This window comes from Scyliorhinus torazame, chromosome 14 (genome assembly GCF_047496885.1).
Source record: "Scyliorhinus torazame isolate Kashiwa2021f chromosome 14, sScyTor2.1, whole genome shotgun sequence".
Lineage (NCBI taxonomy): Eukaryota > Metazoa > Chordata > Chondrichthyes > Carcharhiniformes > Scyliorhinidae > Scyliorhinus > Scyliorhinus torazame.
The window spans coordinates 144,544,760-144,568,102 of NC_092720.1; the positions used below are offsets into that span (position 1 = coordinate 144,544,760).

The window sequence follows — 23,343 nt, forward strand, 5'->3', positions numbered from 1 at the left end:
CGCTTATTGCCACAAGTAGGCTTCAAATGAAGTTACTAGGAAAAGCCCCTAGTCGCCACATTCCGGCGCCTGTTCAGGGAGGCTGGTACGGGAATTGAACCGCGCTGCTGGCCTGCCTTGGTCTGCTTTCAAAGCCAGCGATTTAGCCCAGTGTGCTAAACCAGCCCCACTCTTTCTACTCTTCATTTTATATTTTTGTTGAGGAATTAAATTACATTTCCTAGGAGCTATGTAAGATGCCATGCATACTAAGATCACTGTTTGGATTCCATTCCTCCACTGGCGTTCTGACTTAGTTTCTTCATGTACTGAATTATAAATTTGAATCTTGTAACTTATTTAGGACGATTTGTCACTAACGGAGAAACATGTCTGATGTTATGGGCCTAAAACTGTTCACCTGTTGCATGGGTTAATGCGTTCAGTATGCTGGTTTGGAAAATAGAAAGTAGTAAAACTATGTTGTTTGGTGGTGACTGATATTTTGCTAATTTTTTGACCAGAAACCTGCTGCCCATCAGTCATGTTTGTATAGAGGATGGAGAGAGGCCCTTGGTACTGCTGCCCTACATGAATTGGGGGAATTTGAAACTCTTCCTTCGACAGTGCAAGCTTGCTGAGGCCAACAATCCCCAGGTAACAGCACTAGTAATAGCACTATTTTTTTTACATTTCCTATATACAATAGTTGAATGCCGGACCTAAAAAAAAAGCATGTGGCATCTGTTATCTCGAGTGTACAATGGACATTTGAATGTCTCACGGCATCCCCTGTGACAGGGCTGGGAAAACCCAACTTTATTGTTCACAATAGGAAAAAAACAATTGTGCATTCTGTTTGCTCTTCGAAAGAACATACAGTGCTGGAAGAGGCCATTCGGCCCATCAAGCCTGTACCGACCAATTAAGCCCTCACTTCCACCCTGTCCCCGTAACCCAATAATCCCTCCAACCTTTTTTGGACACTGAGGGCAATTTAGCATGTCCAATCCACCTCACCTGCACATCTTTGGACTGTGGGAGGAAACCGGAGCACCTGGAGGAAACCCACGCAGACACGGAGAACGTGCAGACACCGCACAAACAGTGACCCAGCGGGTAATCGAACCTGGGACCCTGGCGCTGGTGAAGCCACAGTGCTATCCACTTGTATGATATGATAGCTATTCCAAAGATATGGTTGCAAGGAGACCTAGGCTGGGACCTGAATATTCAAGTGTATTTGGCATTTTGGATTTACAGATGGGAACAACAAAAGGAGGTGGAGTATCTCTGTTAATGAAAGATTAAATCAATCCAATAATGAGAAATGATCATGGTTTGGGTGGAAATGAAAAATTGCAAAGGAAAGTAGTTGCTGTATGAGTAGTTTACAGATCTCATAACCATCTCAACTACACAGGACTGAATAATTATCTTTATTATTGTCACAAGTAGGCTTACATTAACACTGCAATGAAGTTACTGTGAAAATCCCCTAGTTGCCACACTCTGGCGCCTGTTCAGGTACACTGAGGGAGAATTCGGTGAAGCAACAGTGCTAACTACTGTGCTACCATGTCGCCATATACATCAAGTGATAATGGGGGCTTGCAAGAAAAGATGCTGCAATAATCATGAGTGACATGAGGGGCAGCAAGGTAGCATTGTGGATAGCACAATTGCTTCACAGCTCCAGGGTCCCAGGTTCGATTCCGGCTTGGGTCACTGTCTGTGTGGAGTCTGCACATCCTCCCCGTGTGTGCGTGGGTTTCCTCCGGGTGCTCCGGTTTCCTCCCACAGTCCAAAGATGTGCAGGTTAGGTGGATTGGCCATGATAAATTGCCCTTAGTGTCCAAAATTGCCCTTAGTGTTGGGGTGGGGTTACTGGGTTACGGGGATAGGGTGGAGGTGTTGACCTTGGGTAGGGTGCTCTTTCCAAGAGCCGGTGCAGACTCGATGGGCCGAATGGCCTCCTTCTGCACTGTAAATTCTATGATAATCTATGACTTTAATCTTCACGTAGACTGGGAAATTCAGATTGGAACAGGTAACAGGGGCAGCACGATAGCATTGTGGATAGCACAATTGCTTCACAGCTCCAGGGTCCCAGGTTCGATTCCAGCTTGGGTCACTGTGTGTGCGGAGTCTGCACATCCTCCCCGTGTGTGCGTGGGTTTCCTCCGGGTGCTCCGGTTTCCTCCCACAGTCCAAAGATGTGCATGTTAGGTGGATTGGCCAGGATAAATTGCCCTTAGTGTCCAAAATTGCCCTTAGTGTTGGGTGGGGTTACTGGGTTATGGGGATAGGCTGGAGGTGTTGACCTTGGGTAGGGTGCTCGATGGGCTGAATGGCCTCCTTCTGCACTGTAAATTCAATGATTCTATGCAACGTGGAAAATTAGTTCATTGAGTGTATTTAAGACTGTTTCGTTGAAGAATACATTCTGGAATCTACCAGAGACCAGGCTATTTTGAACCTGGTGAGGTGACATAATTAATTCAAGATCTCAAAGCAAAGTATCCTCTAGGCAATAATATGGCAAAATTTAACCTTGTTTGACAGTGAGAAATGTGGGTCCACAACTGGTGTCTTAACATTTAAAGGCAATTACAAGGGTATGAGAACAGGGTTGGCTTAAGTGGACAGAGGAAATAGATTAAAAGGGAAAATGGTAGAGAAACAGTGGCTGCCATTTAAGATATTTCATAACTCTATTCCATTAGGAAGATGGCCTCTACCAGAAGGCTGCACCATGTGTAGGCTACTGCAGAAAATACGGAGGCATGGGATTCAGGGTGATTTAGCAGTTTGGATCAGAAATTGGCTAGCTGGAAGAAGGTGGTGGTTGATGGGAAATGTTCAGACTGGAGTTCAGTTACTAGTGGTGTACCACAAGGATCTGTTTTGGGGCCTCTGCTGTTTGTCATTTTTATAAATGACCTGGAGGAGGGCGTAGAAGGATGGGTGAGTAAATTTGCAGATGACACTAAAGTCGGTGGAGTTGTGGACAGTGCGGAAGGATGTTACAAGTTACAGAGGGACATAGATAAGCTGCAGCGCTGGGCTGAGGTGGCAAATGGAGTTTAATGCAGATAAGTGTGAGGTGATTCATTTTGGAAGGAATAACAGGAAGACAGAGTACTGGGCTAATGGTAAGATTCTTGGCAGTGTGGATGAGCAGAGAGATCTCGGTGTCCATGTACATAGATCCCTGAAAGTTGCCACCCAGGTTGAGAGGGTTGTGAAGAAGGCGTACGGTGTGTTAGATTTTATTGGTAGAGGGATTGAGTTTCGGAGCCATGAGGTCATGTTGCAGCTGTACAAAACTCTGGTGCGGCCGCATTTGGAGTATTGCGTGCAATTCTGGTCGCCGCATTATAGGAAGGATGTGGAAGCATTGGAAAGGGTGCAGAGGAGATTTACCAGAATGTTGCCTGGTTTGGAGGGAAGATCTTATGAGGGAAGGCTGAGGGACTTGAGGCTATTTTCGTTAGAGAGAAGAAGGTTAAGAGGAGACTTAATTGAGGCACACAAGATGATCAGAGGATTGGATAGGGTGGACAGTGAGAGCCTTTTTCCTCGGATGGTGATGTCTAGCACGAGGGGACATAGCTTTAAATTGAAGGGAGATAGATATAAAACAGATGTCAGAGGTAGGTTCTTTACTCGGAGAGTAGTAAGGGCATGGAATGCCCTGCCTGCAACAGTAGTGGACTCGCCAACACTAAGGACATTCAAATGTTCATTGGATAGACGTATGGACGATAAGGGAATAGTGTAGATGGGCTTTAGAGTGGTTTCACAGGCCGGCGCAACATCGAGGACCGAAGGGCCTGTACTGCGCTGTAATGTTCTATGTATGGTTAATGAAGGAGGTTTCGGGTGGTACCTAACCCCTTCGAGTGAGACAGGGTAATTAATAATGCTAAATTAGAAAATGGCAGAGCCTTCTTCACAATAGAAGACGCAATAAAAATCCCAGAGTATTAGAAAACCAACAGGAAAAAGGGACTTGAAACAATCACTAGAAACCGTTATGGGAATCCAAGTGCTACTTAAGGCTGGCAAGCCCCCTTTACCTGATGACCTCCATTCTAGGGTCGTAAACTAAGTGGCTGGAGAGATGGTGGATGCATCGGTTGTAACCTTCCAAAATTCCCTTGATTCTAGAAAAGTCCAGGTAGATTGGAAAACTGCAAATGTAGCACTTTCTGTTCATGAAAAGAGGAAAAAACTGAAAACTACAGACCAGTTAGCCGAAAGTCTTAACATTGGTAAAGTACTAGAATCCATTATTAACGAGGGAATAGGAAGACATCTAGAAACTCAATATAATCAGACAGAATCAACATGGTTTTGTGAAAACAAAATTGTATTTGTCAAATTTATTACCGTTATTTGTGGACATAGCCAGAAGAATGGATAGAGGGGAACCAGTAGATGTTGTGTATTTGATTTCCAAAAGGCATCTAATAAGGTGACCCATGAAATATTACTGCACAACATAAAAGCTGAATGGTGTTGGACTGATATATTAGCATGGATAGAGGACTGGTTAGATTTAGATTTATTGTCACGTGTAGCGAGGTACAGTGAAAATATTCTGCGGTCCAGGCAGATTGTTCCATGCATGAAAAAACATAGGACATACAATAAATACAAACGGTAAATGCATAGACATTGGGTGACGCATAAGGAGTATAGTGCTATAACACTCGAGAAGATGCGTAATTGATCAGTTCAATCCATAAGAGGGTCGTTCAGGAGTCTGGTAGCAGCAGGGAAGAAGCTGTTTTTGAATCTATTCGTGCATGTTCTCAGACTTATGTATCTTCTGCCGGTTGGAAGAGAGAATCACCTGAGTGGGAAGGGTCTTTGAATATGATGTCTGCTTTCCCAAGGCAGCGGAAGATGTAGGCAGAGTCAAAGGATTGGAGAGGTTTCGCCTGATGGACTGGGCTGTGTTCACGACTCTCTGTAGTTTCTTACAGTCTTGGTCCGAGCAGTTGCCATCCCAGGCTCTGAAGCAGCCAGTTAGGATGCTTTCTCTGGTGCATCGGTGAAGATTGGTAAGAGTCAATATGGACATGCCGAATTTCCTTAGTTTCCTGAGGACGTATAGGCTCTGTTGTGCTTTCTTGGTAGTAACGTCGACATGGGTGGTTCAGGACAGATTGTTGGTGATGTATACACCTCGGAATTTGAAGATGTCAATCATCTCCACCTCGGCACCATTGATGCAGACAGGAGACTTCCGGTTGTGACCATGGAGTGAATGGTCACATAGAGGGCTGCTCCTGCTTAAAGTCACAGAAAAGAGCTCTTTTTACACAGAACTGGGTGGAACTTTGATGAAAAGATCTCGGTGAATGTTGGAGGAGTAGTTTACCCCTGGAGTGGTATGTCTTTGGATCAGCAGACCTGGCAGAAAACAGTGAGAGATTTGGCTGGAAAGTTGAAACAATCTTGTGCTGCACAGTCTCTTCCAGCATGTAGGTGGGGGAGGGGCAAGCTGGAAAGCCCCAGATACAGGAACTGATGGCCTTTATCAAGGAAGAATTCCATAAACAGAGGAAAGAAATGCGTGAGGATCATGCAAAGGCCATTGCAGAAGCTGTGGCACCCCTGAAGAGTTCTCTGGAACGGGTGGAGAGGTGTTTGGAGGTGCAGAGGTCACAGATTTGGGAGATTGAAGGAGTGATCTTGGACCACAGTGATCATGTGGTGGGTGGCTCTGGAGGCGGAGGTGGAGCTCCAAGGAGACCTTTGTAAAATGTTGAGGGCAAAAGTGGAGGAGTAGGAGAATACCTTGAGAAGACAGAACCTGCGAATAGTGGGCCTGCCTGAAGGAGTGGAAGGTGTGAATGCCACGAGATGCGTTGCGAGGATGCTGACGGGGCTGGTGGCAAAAGGGGTGCTAGATAAGGCGCCTGAAGTGGACCGAGCGCGTAGATGCCTGAGGTAGAAGCCTAGAGCTGGGGAACCGCCGCGGGCGGTGATCGTGAGACTCCATAAATTTGTGGGTCAGGGAGATGCGTACCTACGAATGGGAGGGAAATAATGTCCGAATTTATCAGGACATCGGAGCCGAGTTGGCAAAGCTGCGGACAGGTTTCAACAAGGCCAAGGCGGTGCTGTGCTGGCAGCAGATCAGGTTTGGGATGCTCGACCCGGCGATATTATGGGTGACATTCGGAAGCCGGGAGTATTATTTCGAGACCCCAGACTTCATTAAGGAGCATAAACTGGGGGAGAACTGAGCGGACAAAGCTTGGGAACCAATGCTTTGTAACGGTTGAGAGCATGTTTGAAGTGGGTTTAGGGATTGGGGGATTTTTGTCTTTTTGGGTGGGCGGGGGGGGGGGGGGGTTTGCTGTTCAATATTGAGATTGTAAGGAGATGTAGGGGTGAAAAGTTTATGTGGGGATGGATATTGCCTCCCCCCTCCTGTTTTATGAGGCTGTTTGTGTTTAATATTTGTTTGCTTGCTTTTGGATAATGCTGCCTGGAGTTCAGGTAGTGTTTAGGTGGGGGAGGGTAAGGTCAGCAGGAAGCCTTCTTCCTTGAGCTGAGGAGTGGGGGGGAGCGGCAGGCGGAGGTCATTAGGAGGTGACTTTGGGCAGGGGCAGCTGCGCTAGCAGGTTATGCTGGTGAACGGAAGTGAGGTGGTGGGGGAGAAGGCCAAGAGAGGTGGCCGGAGGGAGGGGGTAAAGGGGATGTTGGGCGGGGGGGAAGATAGGGAAGGGGAGGGGGGGGGGGGGGGGAGGTTTCTGTGACGTGGCAGGGGGTGAGAGATTACATGGTCAAGGGTGGAGAAAGGGGCAATCTGGGATGTGCTAGGTACAGAGTGGAATTAAAGGGGCAGGAGTTAAGTGGGGAAGATGACGGACGGTAGAGGGGATTGGAGGCGCAAGCCTCCGGTAAGGTTGGTGATGTGGAACGTCCGGGAACTGAATGGGACGATTAAAAGGTCACGGTTTTCGTGCACCTCAGGACCTTGAAAGCAGCGGTTGTCTTTCTGCAGGAGACACACCTCCGTTAGGTTAAGGAAGGTGTGGGTCGGGCAGGTTTTTCTCTCGGGGTTTGATTTGAAATCGAGGGGTGTGGCAATTTTAACGAGCAGAAAAATGGGATTTGTGAAAGATCGGATCCGGATGGGAGAAATGTGATTGTGAGTGGGGTATTGGAAGGGGCACCGGTAATGTTGGTAAATGTGTATGTGCTAAATTGGGATGATGTGTGTTTTATGAGAGGGTTGCTGGCACAATCCTGGATTTGGCCACGCACCAGTTGATCATGGGAGGAGATGTTAACTGTGTGCTGGGTGCCGAGGGTGGATAGGACGAGCCCCAGGTCGATGGGTAGGGTACGAATGGCAAGGGAGCTGGGGGGGTTTATGGAGAGGATGGGTATGGTGGACCCATGGTGTTTTCAGGGGAAGGGAGCATTCCTTCTTTTCACACGTCTATAAGGTGTATTCGAGGATTGATTACTTTGTAGCGAGTCGGGAGATTTTGGTTGGGGTGGAGGGGGCAGAGTAAGTCATAGATTATCATAGAATTTACAGTGCAGAAGGAGGCCATTCGGCCCATCGAGTCTGCACCGGCTCTTGGAAAGAGCACCCTACCCAAGGTCAACACCACCACCCTATCCCCATAACCCAGTAACCCCACCCAACACTAAGGGCAATTTTGGACACTAAGGGCAATTTATCATGGCCAATCCACCTAACCTGCACATCTTTGGACTGTGGGAGGAAACCGGAGCACCCGGAGGAAACCCACGCACACACGGGGAGGATGTGCAGACTCCACACAGACAGTGACCCAAGCCGGAATCGAACCTGGGACCCTGGAGCTGTGAAGCGATTGTGCTATCCACAATGCTACCGTGCTGCCCTTGTGGGGATGGTTATCTCGAACCATGCACCCCACTGGCTGGATATTCGGTTTAGAACGGGACGAGAGCAGAGGCCGGCGTGGAGGTTTGACTCGAGGTTGTTGGCGGATGGAGGTTTTTGTGATGAGGTGCGGTTGGTGATTAGGGATTATGTGGCGTTGAATCAGAATGGGGAGGTGTCGCCGGGCATTTTTTGGGTAGCACTGAAGGCAGTGGTCCGGGGAGAAATTATTTTGTTTACAGTTTGTGTGAATAAGGAAAGGAGGGCGGAACATGACCATCTACTGAGCGAGAGATAGTGGAGGTGGACAGGGAATATTCGAGGGTGCCCACCGTGGAAGGATTGGCGAGGAGGAAAAAGTTGCAGGGGCAATTTGGCAGGCTGACAACAGGGAGGGCGTAGAGCAACTGCGTAGGGCAAGAGGGGTGCAATACGAGTATGGGGAGAAGGCGGGCCACATGCTAGCGCACCAGCTGCGGAGGCAGGATGCATCCAGGGAAATATTGAAGATACGGACTGGGGCTGGGGATGTGCTGTCGGAGCCAGGGAAGTTGACTGCGGCATTTAGAGAGTATTACCAGGGACTTTGAGGTGGATCCAGGGGGAGAGGAGGGGGACATGGGGCGGTTTCTGGACAAGCTAGAATTTCCCCAGGTGGAGGAAGCAAAGAGGCAGATGTAGGAGGAGCCCCTGGGGCAGAGGGAAGTGCTGGATAGTATCAGGGGTATGAAGTTGGGGAAGGCCCCTGGGCCGGATGGGTACCCGGTGGAATTTTATAAGGAATTTGCAGCGGACCTGGCACCACATCTGTTGGGGGTGTTTAATGAAGCACTGGAGAAGGGGGAGTTGCCAGAGACGATGACACAGGCAATAATCACAAAAAAGGGGAAGGACCCACATCACTATTGAACATGGATGTGAAAGTATTGGCTAAGTTGTTGGCGGGGAGGATGGAGGACTGTGTCCCGGGGGTGGTTTCAGAAGATCAAACAGCCTTTGTGAAGGGCAGGCAGCTTGCGAGTAATATAAGACGGTTGTTGAATGTGGTGATGAATCCGTTGAGGGTACCGGAGATGGTGGTGTCCAAGAATGCGGAGAAGGCATTTGATCGGGTGGCGTGGCGGTCCATGTTCGAAGTTTTGGGAAGGCTTGGGTTTGGGCCGAGATTTGTGGCATGTGTGCAGTTGCTGTATGCGGCGCCAAGAGCGAGGGTGAGGATGAATAAAATGAGCTCATGAAGCTTTGACTTAGACAGGGGTACGAGGCAGGGGTGCCCGCTGTCTGCTGTTTGCGCTGGCCAGAGAGCCATTGACGATGGCTCTTGGGGGGTCGGCAGAGTGGCAGGGGATAACGAAGGGACAGGGAACATCGGGTGTCACTCTGTGCCGCTGATGTCTTGCTGTATGTTTCGGATCCATTGGAGAGTATGGGAAGGATTGTGGGCCTGTTGGGGAGGTTTGGAGGGTACTCGGGATACAAGCTGAATGTAGGGAAAAGCCGGTATTCCCGGTGAATGAGCTGGCACAGCGAGCTAATTTCGGGGGGTTGCCATTCACGGTAGCGAAGAATAGGTTTAGGTATTTGGGGATTCAGGTAGCGAGGGAGTGGACGGGGCTCCATAAGTGGAACTTAACAAAGCTGGTGGATGAGGCCAGGGAGGATCTTAGGACGTCGGATACACTGCACTTAATGTTGGTGGGGAGGGTCCAAGTGTTGAAAATGAATATTCTGCTGAGGTCCTTGTTTATCTTTCAGGCTCTCCCGATCTTTATACCAAAGTCCTTTCTTCGGAAAGTGGACACGATCATCTCGGACTTTGTATGGGCGGGGAAGGTGCCGAGGGTGGGTGGACTCTGCTACAGAGGCAGAGCTGCAGGGGGGTTTGGCGTTGCTGAACTTGCTTCATTATTATTGGGTGGCGAATGTGGACAAGGCACGCCGGTGGTGGGAAGCAGAAGGGGTAGAGTGGGTAGGATAGAGGAGGAATCTTGTAAGGGGGTCCAGTTTGAGGGCTATGGTGACGGCAGCATTGCCAATGGCTCCGAGTAGGTATTCGGGGAGCCCAATGGTGCAGTCGATATAGAACATTATAGCACAGTACAGGCCCTTCAGCCCACGATGTTGTGCTGAACTAGTCTGAAACTTAAGATCAAATCAATCTACTCCCAATCATTCTAGTGCACTCCATATGCCTATCCAATAACCGCTTGAAAGTTCCTAAAGTGTCTGACTCCACTACCATAGCTGGGAGTGCGTTCCACGCCCCAACCACTCTCTGAGTAAAGAACCTACCTCTGACATCCCTCCTCTATCTTCCACCATGAACTTTATACTTATGCCCCCTTGTAACAGCTACATCCACCCGAGGAAAAAGTCGCTGAACGTCCACTCTATCTATCCCTCACATCACCTTATACACCTCAATTAAGTCACTCTCATCCTCCTTCGCTCCAGTGAGAAAAGCCCTAGCTCCCTCAACCTTTCCTCATAAGACCTACCCTACAATCCTGGCAGCATCCTGGTAAATCTCCTTTGCACCCTTTCCAATGCTTCCACATCCTTCCTACAATGAGGTGACCAGAACTGCACACAATACTCCAAATGTGGTCTAACCAAGGTCTTGTACAGTTGCAGCATAACCTCACGGCTCTTAAACTCAATCCCCCTGTTAATAAACGCTAACACACTATCGGCTTTCTTCACTGCTCTATCCACTTGGGTGGCAACTTTCAGAGATCTATGGACATGAACTCCGAGATCACTCTGCTCCTCCACATTCTTCAGAACCCTGCCGTTAACCCTGTAATACGCATTCAAATTTGTCCTACCAAAATGAATCACATCACACTTATCAGAGTTAAACTCCATCTGCCACTTTTCAGCCCAGCTCTGCATCCTATCAATGTCTCTTTGCAGCCGACAACAACCCTCCACATTGTCCACTACTCCACCAATCTTGGTGTCATCAGCAAATTTACTAACCCATCATCCAAGTCATTGATAAAAATCACAAATAGCAGAGGACCCAGCACTGATCCCTGTGGTACACTGCTGGTGACTGGGCTCCAGGATGAAAATTTACCATCTACCACCACCGTCTATGTGATAGCCAGTTCCTGATCCAATCGGCCAAATTTCACTCTATGCTATGCCTCCTTACTTTCTGCATGAGCCGACCATGGGGCACCTTATCAAAGGCCTTTCTAAAATCCATGTATACGACATCAACTACTCTACCTTCATCTATGTACTGAGTTACCTCCTCAAAGCATACAATCAAACTTGTGAGGCAAGACTTACCCCTCACAAATCCGTGCTGACTATCCTGGATTAAGCTGTATCTTTCCAAATGATCATAAATCCTATCCCTCAGGACCCTTTCCAATAATTTACCTATGACCGAAGTGAGACTAACAGGCCTATAATTCCCAGGGTGATACCTATTCCTTTTCTTGAACAAGGCGACAACATTCGCCTCTCCCCAGTCTTCTGGCACTATTCCTGGAGACAGTGAGGACAGAAAGATCAAAGCAATCTCAGGCTCTGCAATCTCATCCCTCGTCTGCCAAAGAATCCTAGGATATATCCCATCAGGCCCAGGGAACTTACCTATCCTCAGGCTTCTCAAAATTTCTAACACATCTTCCTTCCGAATACCTACCTACCTCCAGCCTACCAGCCTATATCGCACTATCCTCCTCAACAACATGGCCCCTCTCCTTTGTGAACACTGAAGAAAAGTATTCATTTAGGGCCTCTCCTATATCTTCAGACTCCATGCACACGTTCCCACTACTGTCCTTGACCGGCCCTAACTTCACCTTGGTCAATCTTTTATTCCTCACATAAGTGTAAAAGGCCTTGGGGTTTTCCTTGATCCTACCCGCCAAGAATTTCTCATGCCCCCTCCTCGCTCTCCTAAGCCCTTTCTTGAGCTCTTTCCTAGCTATCTTCTATCTCTCAAGTGCCCTAACTGAACCTTGTTTTCTCATCCTTATATAAGCCCCCTTCTTCCTCTTGACAAGACATTCAACCTCTTTTGTAAACCATGGTTCCCTCACTTGACCATTTCCTCCTTGCCTGACAGGGACATACATATCAAGGACACATAGTATTTGCTCCTTGAACAAGCTCTACATCTCAATTGTGCCTATCCCTGACAGTTCCTGTTTCCATCTTATGCTCCCAATTGTTGCCTAATCGCATCGTAATTATCCTTCCCCCAGTTATACACCTTGCCCTGCCGTATGTTCCTATCCCTCTCCATTGCTATAGTGAAAGTCACTGAATTGTGGTCACTATCTCCAAAGTGCTCTCCCACAACCAAATCTAACACTTGGCCCGGTTCATTACCCAGTACCAAATCCAATGTGGCACCGCCTCTTGTCGGTCTACCCACATATTGTGTGAGGAAACCCTCCTGCACACACTGGATAAAAACAGCCCCATTCGAACTATTCGAATTATAGTGGTTCCAATCAATATTTGGAAAGTTAAAGTCACCCATGACAACTACCCTGTGACTACTGCACCTATCCAAAATCTGCATTGCAATCTTTTCCTCCACATCTCTGTGACTGTTTGGGGGTCTATAGAAAACTCCTAACAAAGTGACCTCTCCTTTCCTATTTGTAACTTCAGCCCACACGACCTCAGTAGACAGATCCTCCTCAAACTGCCTTTCTGCAGCCATTATACTATCCTTGATTCACAATACTACTCCTCCACCTCTTTTACCACCTTCCCTAATCTTACTGAAACATCTGAACCCCCAACAACCATTCCTGCCCCTGTTCTATCCATGTCTCCGTAATGGCCACAACATCGTAGTCCCAGGTACCAATCCATGCTTCAAGCTCACCAACCTTATTCCTGATGCTCCTCGCATTGAAGTAGACACACTTCAAACCACCTTCATGCCTGCAGGTCCACTCTTGTGACCTTGGTACCTTCCTCGGTACTGCACTACCCTCACCTTCCTGAACTCCAGCAACGCTATCTGCTGGACTACAAATCAGTTTCCCATCCTCCTGCCAAATTAGTTTAAACCCCCCCCTGAAGAGCTGTAGCAAATTTCCCTCCCAGGATATTGGTGCCCCTCTGGTTCAGGTGTAACCCGTCCTGTTTGTACAGGTCCCACCTTACCCAGAATAGAATTTACAGTGCAGAAGGAGGCCATTTGGCCCATCGAGTCTGCACCGGCTCTTGGAAAGAGCACCCTACCCAAGGTCAACACCTCCACCCTATCCCCATCACCCAGTAACCCCACCCAACACTAAGGGCAATTTTGGACACACTAAGGGCAATTTTGGACACTAAGGGCAATTTATCATGGCCAATCCACCTAACCTGCACATCTTTGGACTGTGGGAGGAAACCGGAGCACCCGGAGGAAACCCACGCACACAGTGGGAGGATGTGCAGACTCCGCACAGACAGTGACCCATGCCGGATTCAAACCTGGGACCCTGGAGCTGTGAAGCAATTGTGCTATCCACAATGCTACCGTGCTGCCCACACGTGCTCCAATTATCCAAGTAACTGAAACCCTCCTACACCATCCCTGTAGCCACGTGTTTAACTGTACTCTCCCAGTTCCGCACCTCGCTAGCACGTGGCACTGGCAGCAAACCAGAGATGACAACACGGTCTGTCCTGGCTCTCAGCTTCCACCCTGGCTCCCTGAATTCTTGTTTTACATCACCGTCCCTTTTCCCACCATTGTACCGATGTGTACCACGACTTGTGGCTGCTCCCCCTCCCCCTTAAGGATCCTGAAAACACGGTCAGAGACGTCACGGACCTTGGCACCCGGGAGGCAACACATCAACCGTGAGCCTCTATCGTTGCCACAGAACCGCCTATCTGTACCTCTAACTATAGAGTCCCCAATAACGAATGCTCCCCTGATCTCCCCCCTTCCCTTCTGAGCCACAGGGACAGACTCAGTGCCAGAGACCTGGTCACCTTGGCTTACCTCTTGTAGGTCGACCCCCCCCCCCCCCCCCCCCCCCCCCCCCAACAGTATCCAAAATGGTGTACCTGTTATTGAGGGGAACAAACTATTGATATGGAATCAGCTGAGGAGGCATTTTAGGGTGGGAGGGATGTTGGTGCTAACACCGCTGTGCGAGAATCATGAGTTTGAGCCGGGGGGGGATGGATAGTGTATACAAGAGGTGGAGGGAAGTGAGGTGAAGGTCAAGGTGAAAGATTTGTATTTGGAAGACGGGTTCGCCAGTCTGAAGGAGCTCAGGGAGAGGGTAGAGCTGCCGAGGGGTAGTGAGTTCAGGTATCTGCAGGTTAGGGACTTTGCACGAAAGGTCCGGAAGGGGTTCCCTGGGTTACCGGGATGCACCCTGCTGGAGTGACTGCTGCTTCCGGATGTGGAAAGGGAGGGAAAATTTGGGGATATATATAAGTGGCTGGGGGAGCAGGGAGGTGAGCGGGTGGTGAAGATCAAGGAGAAATGGGAAGCGGAGTTGGGAGGGGAGATCAAATTGGGAAGTATGGAGTGAGACACTGCAAAGGGTAAACGGGACCTCCTCTTGTGCAAGGATGAGCCTGATACAGTTTAAGGTGGTGCACAGGGTGCATATGACTTGGGCGAGAATGAGTGGGCTCTTTCAGGGGGTAGGAGATGATTGTGAGAAGTGTGGGCGGGGGCCAGCGAATCACGTGCACGTGTTTTTGGGGTTGCCAATAATTGGGAAGATTCTGGGTGGGAATGTTCGTGGTCTTAGCGAGGCTAGTGGAGGAGGAGGTGGACCCGGACCCATTGGTGGCGATATTTGGGGTTTCAGAGAGCCGGAGCTCATGGAGAGGAGGAGGGTCGATGTCATAGCCTTCGCCTCTCTGATTGCACGGCGACAAATTTTGCTGGAGTGGCGGTCGGCATCGCCACCGCGGGTAGCAGCTTGTTTGGGTAACCTGTACGACTTCCTGCGGTTAGAGAGGATAAAGTATGAGTTAAGGGGCTCAGCGGGGGAGTTTGAGAAACGTTGGGGGATGTTTGTGACTGTGTTTGAGTAGCTGTTTGTCGCAGGGTGGTGGGGGTGGGGGGCGGGTGATGGAGAGGGGGGGGGGTGAAAAAGGCAAAAAATATGTACAGTTGATTGTTGCGAAGTATGTTTCCCGGTGTGTTTACTTGCTGTAACCTGCTTTGATACAAGTGCTTTGATACAAGTTTGTAACAAAATGCTTTTTTTTAACAAATATTGACGCAGACAGGTTATGTACGACATTTCGCTTCCTGAAATCAATGACCGGCTGCTTAGTTTTGCTGACATTTGAGGGAAATATTGTTGTCGTTGCACCATGCCACTAGGTTCCCTTATACTCTCACTCATCGTTTGAGATTCGTCCTACTACAGTCGTGTCATCAGCAAACCTGTGGATGGAGTTGAAGCCGAGTTTTGCCACACACTCGTGGTGTGTGTGTGTGTGTGTGTGTGTGGTATGAACAAACATAGAACATGCAGTGCAGAAGGAGGCAATTCGGCCCATCGCGTCTGCACTGACCCATTTAAGCCCTCACTTCCACACTATCCCCGTAACCCAATAACCCCTGCTGGGAGGGTTAAGTACACAGCCTTGTGGGGCTCTGGTATTGAGGATTATTGTGGAGGAGATGCCGTTTTTATCTTTACTGATTGTGGTCTATGGGTCAAGAAGTCGAGGATCCAGTTGCAGAGGGAGGAGCCAAGTCCTAATTTGTGGAGTTTGGATGTGAGCTTGATTGGGATTATGGTGTTGAAGGAGGAGCTGTAATCAATGAATAGGAGTCTCACATCGGAGTCCTTGTCGCGATGCTTCAGGGAAGAGTATAGGGCCAAGGATATAGCATCTGCTGTGGACCGATTGTGGCGGTATGCGCATTGCAGTGGATCAGGTCATTCTGGAAGAGTGGAGTTGATGTGTCGCGTCAACCTCTCGAAGCACTTCATAATGATAGATGTCAAGGCCACCGGACTGTAGTCGTTGAGGCACATTGCCCGGTCCTTCTTGGCATCGGTATGATGGTGGTCTTCGTGAAGCAGGTGGAAACCTTGAACAGAGTAGGGAGAGGTTGAAGATGTCTGCGAACACAACCCGCCAACCTATTAAGAAAAATAAGTATATGATAACCACAGTTGCGAGTTCATAGTTGTACAAAATTGGAGGTAGAACTGACAGACCAAATGTTATAGAACATAGAACTGTACAGCACAGAACAGACCCTTCGGCCTTCGATGTTGTGCCTAGCATTGTCCGAAACCAAGCTCAAGCTATCCCACTCCCAGTCATTCTGGTGTGCTCCATGTGCCTATCCAATAACAGCTTGAAAGTTCCTAAAGTGTCCGACTCCACTATCACAGCAGGCTGTCCATTCCACACCCTAACCACTCTCTGAGTAAAGAACCTACCTCGGACAATCCCTCCTATATCTCCCACCCTGAACCTTATAGTTATGCCCCCTTGTAACAGCTACATCCACCCGAGGAAATAGTCTCTGAACGTCCACCCTATCTATCCCCCTCATTATCTTATAAACCTCTATTAAATCACCTCTCATCCTCCTCCGCTCCAAAGAGAAAAGCCCTAGCTCCCTCAACCTTTCCTCATAAGACCTATCCTGCAAACCAGGCAGCATCCTGGTGAATCTCCTTTGCACCCTTTCCAAGGCTTCCACATCCTTCCTATAATGAGGTGACCAGAACTGCACACAATACTCCAAATGTGGTCCCACCAGGGTCCTGTACAGTTGCAGCATAACCCCGCGGCTCTTAAACTCAAGCCCCCTGTTAATAAACGCTATAAGCCACGGCTCTATCCACTTGAGTGCCAACCTTCAGAGATCTGTGGACATGAACCCCAAGATCATCTTGTTCCTCCACATACCTCAGAACCCTGCCGTTGACCCTGTAATCCGCATTCAAATTTTTTCTACCAAAATGAATCACCTCGCATTTATTAGGGTTAAACCCCATCTGCCATTTTTCGGCCCAACTCTGCATCCTAACAATGTCTCTTTTCAGCCTACACCAGCCCTCCACCTCATCCACTACTCCACCAATCTTGGTGTCATCAGCAAATTTACTGACCCACCCTTCAGCCCCCTCCTCCAAGACATTGATAAAACTCACAAATAGCAGAGGACCCAGCACTGATCCCTGTGGTACACCGCTGGTAACTGGTCTGAAAATTTTCCATCCACCACCACCCTCTGTCTTCTATGTGATAGCCAGTTACTTACCGAATTGGCCAAATTTACCTCTATCCCGCACCTCCTTACTTTCTCCATGAGACGACCGTGGGGAACCTTATCAAACGCCTTACTAAAATCCATGTATACGACATTTAATCCGGACAAATGTGAGGTAATGCATTTTGGAAGGTCTAATGCAGGTAGGGAATATACAGTGAATGGTAGAACCCTCAAGAGTATTGAAAGTCAAAGAGATCTAGGAGTACAGGTCCACAGGTCATTGAAAGGGGCAACACAGGTGGAGAAGGTAGTCAAGAAGGCATACGGCATGCTTGCCTTCATTGGCCGGGGCATTGAGTATAAGAATTGGCAAGTCATGTTGCAGCTGTATAGAACCTTAGTTAGGCCACACTTGGAGTATAGTGTTCAATTCTGGTCGCCACACTACCAGAAGGATGTGGAGGCTTTAGAGAGGGTGCAGAAGAGATTTACCAGAATGTTGCCTGGTATGGAGGGCATAAGCTATGAGGAGCGATTGAATAAACTCGGTTTGTTTTCACTGGAACGAAGGAGGTTGAGGGGCGACCTGATAGAGGTATACAAAATTATGAGGGGCATAGACAGAGTGGATAGTCAGAGGCTTTTCCCCAGGGTAGAGGGGTCAATTACTAGGGGGCATAGGTTTAAGGTGAGAGGGGCAAGGTTTAGAGTAGATGTACGAGGCAAGTTTTTTACGCAGAGGGTAGTAGGTACCTGGAACTCGCTACCAGAGGAGGTAGTGGAAGCAGGGACGATAGGGACATTTAAGGGGCATCTTGACAAATATATGAATAGGATGGGAATAGAAGGATACGGACCCAGGAAGTGTAGAAGATTGTAGTTTAGTCGGGCAGTATGGTCGGCACGGGCTTGGAGGGCCGAAGGGCCTGTTCCTGTGCTGTACATTTCTTTGTTCTTTGTTCTTTGACATCAATTGCTCGACCTTCATCTATGCACTTAGTTACCTCCTCAAAGAATTCAATCAAATTTGTGAGGCAAGACCTACCCTTCACAAATCCGTGTTGACTATCCCGGATTAAGCTGCATCTTTCCAAATGGTCATAAATCCTATCCTTCAGGACCTTTTCCATTATCTTACCGACCACCGAAGTAAGACTAACTGGCCTATAATTACCAGGGTCATTCCTATTCCCTTTCTTGAGCAGAGGAACAACATTCGCCACTTTCCAGTCCTCTGGCACTATCCACGTGGACAGCGAGGACCCAAAGATCAAAGCCAAAGGCTCTGTAATCTCATCCCTTGCCTCCCAAAGAATCCTTGGGTATATCCCATCTGGCCCAGGGGACTTCTCGACCCTTAGGTTTTTCAAAATTGCTAATACATCCTTCCTCAGAACATCTACTTCCTCCAGCCTACCCGCCTGAATCACACACTCATCCTCAAAAACATGGCCCCTCTCCTTTGTGAACACTGAAGAAAAGTATTCATTCAAAGACTCTCCTATTTCTTCTGACTCCATGCACAGTCCTTTACCCTACCCTCACCCTGGTCATTCTTTTATTTCTCACATAAGAGTAAAAAGCCTTGGGGTTTTCCTTGATCCGACCAGCCAAGGACTTCTCATGCCCCCTCCTAGCTCTCCTAAGCCCTTTTTTCAGCTCATTCCTTGCTACCTTGTAACCCTCAAGCGACCCTCCTGAACCTTGTTTTCTCATCCTTACATACTCTTCCTTTTTCCTCTTGACAAGACATTCAACCTCTTTTGTGAACCATGCTTCCCTCACACGGCCATTTCCTCCCTGCCTGACAGGGACATGCCTATCAAGGACACGCAGTACTTGTTCCTTGAACAAGCTCCACTTTTTATTTGTGCCTTTCCCTGACAGTTTCTGTTCCCATCTTATGCTCCCTAATTCTTGCCTAATCGCAACATAATTACCCCTCCCCCAATTATAAACCTTGCCCTGCCGTATGGCCCTATCCCTCTCCATTGCAATAGTGAAAGACACCGAATTGTGGTCACTATTTCCAAAGTGCTCTCCCACAAACAATCCTAACACTTGCCCCGGTTCATTACCCAGCACCAAATCCAATGTGGTCCCCCCTCTTGTCGGCCTATCCACATATTGTGTCAGGAAACCCTCCTGCACACACTGTACAAAAGCTGCCCCATCCGAACTGTTCGACCTGTCGAGGTTCCAATCAATATTTGGAAAATTAAAGTCACCCATGACAACTACCCTGAGACCTCCACACCTATCCATAATCTGTTTTGTAATTTCTTCCTCCACATCTCTATTACTCCAGCTCCTCAGAAACCGCGTTAGGGAACTGGAGCTGGAGCTGGATGAACTTCGGATCATTCGGGAGGCAGAGGTGGTCATAGATAGAAGCTTCAGGATTGTAGTTACTCCGAAGAATAAAGATAGATGGGTGACGGTGTGAGTGGCTGGAAGGAAGCAGTCAGTACAGGGATCCCTGTGGTCGTTCCCCTTAGTAACAAGTATACCGCTTTGGATACTGTTGGAGGGGACGACTTACCAGGGGTAAGCCATGGGGTACAGGTCTCTGGCACAGAGTCTGTCCCTGTTGCTCAGAAGGGAAGGGGGGAGAGGAGTAGAGCATTAGTCATTGGAGACTCCATAGTTAGGGGGCTAGATAGGAGATTCTGTGGGAATGAGAGAGACTCGCGGTTGATGTGTTGCCTCCCAGGTGCCAGGGTGCGTGATGTCTCGGATCGTGTTTTCGGGATCCTTAAGGGGGAGGGGGAGCAGCCCCAAGTCGTGGTCCACATAGGTACCAACGACATAGGTCGGAAAAGGGATAGGGATGTAAGGCAGGAATTCAGGGAGCTAGGGTGGAAACTTAGATCTAGGACAAACAGAGTTATTATCTCTGGGTTGTTACCCGTGCCACGTGATAGGGAGACAAGGCATAGGGAGAGAGAGGATTGAACACGTGGCTACAGGGATGGTGCAGGAGGGAGGGTTTCAGACTTCTGGATAATTGGGGCTCATTCTGGGGTCAGTGGGACCTCTACAAATGGGATGGTCTACACCTGGACCAGAGGGGTACCAATATCCTGGGGGGGGAAGTTGCTAATGCTCTTCGAGAGGGTTTAAACTAGTTCAGCAGGGGCTTGGGAACCTGAATTGTAGCTCCAGTATACAGGAGGTTGAGAATAGTGAGGTCATGAATAAGGTTTCAAAGTTGCAGGAGTGTACCGGTAGGCAGGATGGTGGTCTAAAGTGTGTCTTCAATGCCAGGAGCATCCGGAATAAGGTGGGTGAACTTGCGGCATGGGTTGGTACCTGGGACTTCGATGTTGTGGCCATTTCGGAGACATGGATAGAGCAGGGACAGGAATGGTTGTTGCAGTTGCCAGGGTTTAGATATTTCAGTAAGCTCAGGGAAGGTGGTAAAAGAGGGGGAGGGGTGGCATTGTTAGTCAAGTATTACGGTGGCAGAAAGGACGTTTGATGAGGACTCGTCTACAGAGGTAGTATGGGCTGAGATTAGAAACCGGAAAGGAGAGGTCACCCTGTTTGGGGTTTTCTATAGGACTCCGAAAAGTTCCAGAGATGTAGAGGAAAGGATTGCAAAGATGATTCTTGATAGGAGCGAAAGCAACAGGGTAGTTATTATGGGGGACTTTAACTTTCCAAATATTGACTGGAAACATAGAACATAGAAAATACAGCACAGAACAGGCCCTTCGGCCCACGATGTTGTGCCGAACCTTTGTCCTAGATTAATCACAGATTATCATTGAATTTACAGTGCAGATGGAGGCCATTCGGCCTTTTGAGTCTGCACCGTTGTTCCCTTGTTCAAACGTTATAGTTCGAGTATTTTAGATGGGTCCATTTTTGTCCAGTGTGTGCAGGAGGGTTTCCTGACACAGTATGTAGATAGACCAACGAGAGGCGAGGCCATATTGGATTTGGTACTGGGTAATGAACCAGGACAGGTGTTAGATTTGGAGGCTGGTGAGCACTTTGGTGATAGTGACCACAATTCGATTAAGCTTACTTTAGTGATGGAAAGGGATAGGTATATACCGCAGGGCAAGAGTTATATCTGGGGGAAAGGCAATTATGATGCGATGAGGCAAGAGTTAGGATGCATCGGATGGAGTGGAAAACTGCAGGGGATGGGCACAATGGAAATGCGGAGCTTGTTCAAGGAACAGCTACTGCGTGTCCTTGATAAGTATGTACCTGTCAGGCAGGGAGGAAGTGGTCGAACAAGGGAACCGTGGTTTATTAAAGCAGTCGAAACACTTGTCAAGAGGAAGAAGGAGGCTTATGTAAAGATGAGACATGAAGGTTCAGTTAGGGCGCCCAAGAGTTACAAGTTAGCTCGGAAGGACCTAAAGAGAGCTAAGAAGAGCCAGGAGGGGACATGAGAAGTCTTTGGCAAGAAGGATCAAGGATAACCCTATAGCTTTCTATAGATATGTCAGGAATAAACAAATGACTAGGGTAAGAATAGGGCCAGTCAAGGACAGTAGTGGGAAGTTGTGCTTGGAGTCTGAGGAGATAGGAGAGGTGCTAAATGAATATTTTTCGTCAGTATTCACACAGGAAAAAGACAATGTTGTCGAGGAGAATACTGAGATTCAGGCTACTAGACGAGAAGGGCTTGAGGTTCATAAGGAGGAGATGTTAGCAATTCTGGAAAGTGTGAAAATAGATAAGTCCCCTGGGCCGGATGGGATTTATTCTAGGATTCTCTGGGAAGCTAGGGAGGAGATTGCTGAGCCTTTGGTTTTGATCTTTAAGTCATTTATGGCTACAGGAATAGGGCCAGAAGACTGGAGGATAGCAAATGGTGTCCCCTTGTTCGAGAAGGGGAGTAGAGACAACCCAGGTAACCTTACTTCCAGTTGTGGGCAAAATCTTGGAAAGGTTTATAAGAGATTGGATGTATAATCATCTTGAAAGGAATAATTTGATTAGAGAGAGTCAACACGACTTTGTGACGGGTAGGTCGTGCCTCATAAACCTTATTGAGTTCTTTGAGAAGGTGACCAAACAGGTCGATGAGGGTAAAGCAGTTGATGTGGTGTATATGGATTTCAGTAAAGCGTTGGATAAAGTTCCCCACGGTAGGCTACTACAGAAAATACGGAGGCATGAGATTCAGGGTGATTTCGCAATTTGGATCAGAAATTGGCTAGCTGGAAGAAGACAAAGGGTGGTGGTTGATGGGAAATGTTCTGACTGGAGTCCAGTTCCTCGTGGTGTACCACAAGGATCTGTTTTGGGGCCACTGCTGTTTATCATTTTTATAAATGACCTGGAGGAGGGCGTAGAAGGATGGGTGAGTAAATTTGCAGATGACACTAAAGTCGGTGGAGTTGTGGACAGTGCGGAAGGATGTTACAAGTTACAGAGGGAATTAGATAAGCTGCAGCGCTGGGCTGAGAGGTGGCGAATGGAGTTTAATGCAAAAAAGTGTGAGGTGATTCACTTTGGAAGGAATAACAGGAAGACAGAGCTAATGGTACGATTCTTGGCAGTGTGGATGAGCAGAGAGATCTCGGTGTCCATGTACATAGATCCCTGAAAGTTGCCACCCAGGTTGAGAGGGTTGTTAAGAAGACGTATGGTGTGTTAGCTTTTATTGGTAGAGGGATTGAGTTTCCGAGCCATGAGGTCAGGTTGCAGCTGTACAAAACTCTGGTGCGGCCGCATTTGGAGTATTGCGTGCAATTCTGGTCGCCACATTATAGGAAGGATGTGGAAGCATTGGAAAGGGTGCAGAGGAGATTTACCAGAATGTTGCCTGGTATGGAGGGAAGATCTTATGAGGATAGGCTGAGGGACTTGAGGCTGTTTTCGTTAGAGAGAAGGTTAAGAGATGACTAAATTGAGGCATACAAGATGATCAGAGGATTGGATAGGGTGGACAGTGAGAGCCTTTTTCCTCAGATGGTGATGTCTAGCACGAGGGGACATAGCTTTAAATTGAGGGGAGATAGATAAAAGACAGATGTCAGAGGTAGGTTCTTTACTCAGAGAGTAGTTAGGGCGTGGAATGCTCTGCCTGCAACAGTAGTGGACTCGCCAACACTAAGGGCATTCAAATGGTCATTGGATAGACACATGGACGATCAGGGAATAATGTAGATGGGCTTCAAGAGTGGTTTCACAGGTCGGCGCAACATCAAAGGCCGATGGGCCTGTACTGCGCTGTAATGTTCTATGTTCTATTTGGGAGCCTATAGAAAACTCCTAACAATGTGACTGCTCCTTTCCTATTTCTAAC

General features: G+C 48.2%; 1 protein-coding gene across 2 annotated transcripts in view; it reads left to right on the forward strand.

Moving 5' to 3' along the window:
• ryk (receptor like tyrosine kinase) overlaps positions 1 to 23,343 on the forward strand; it is a 492,414-nt gene that overhangs the window by 335,931 nt on the left and 133,140 nt on the right. For both annotated transcript variants that reach the window (XM_072474977.1, XM_072474976.1), the window contains one exon: positions 504 to 636. In XM_072474977.1, coding sequence (XP_072331078.1) covers positions 504 to 636 — 133 coding nt within the window. The remainder of the gene's footprint in view (positions 1 to 503; positions 637 to 23,343) is intronic.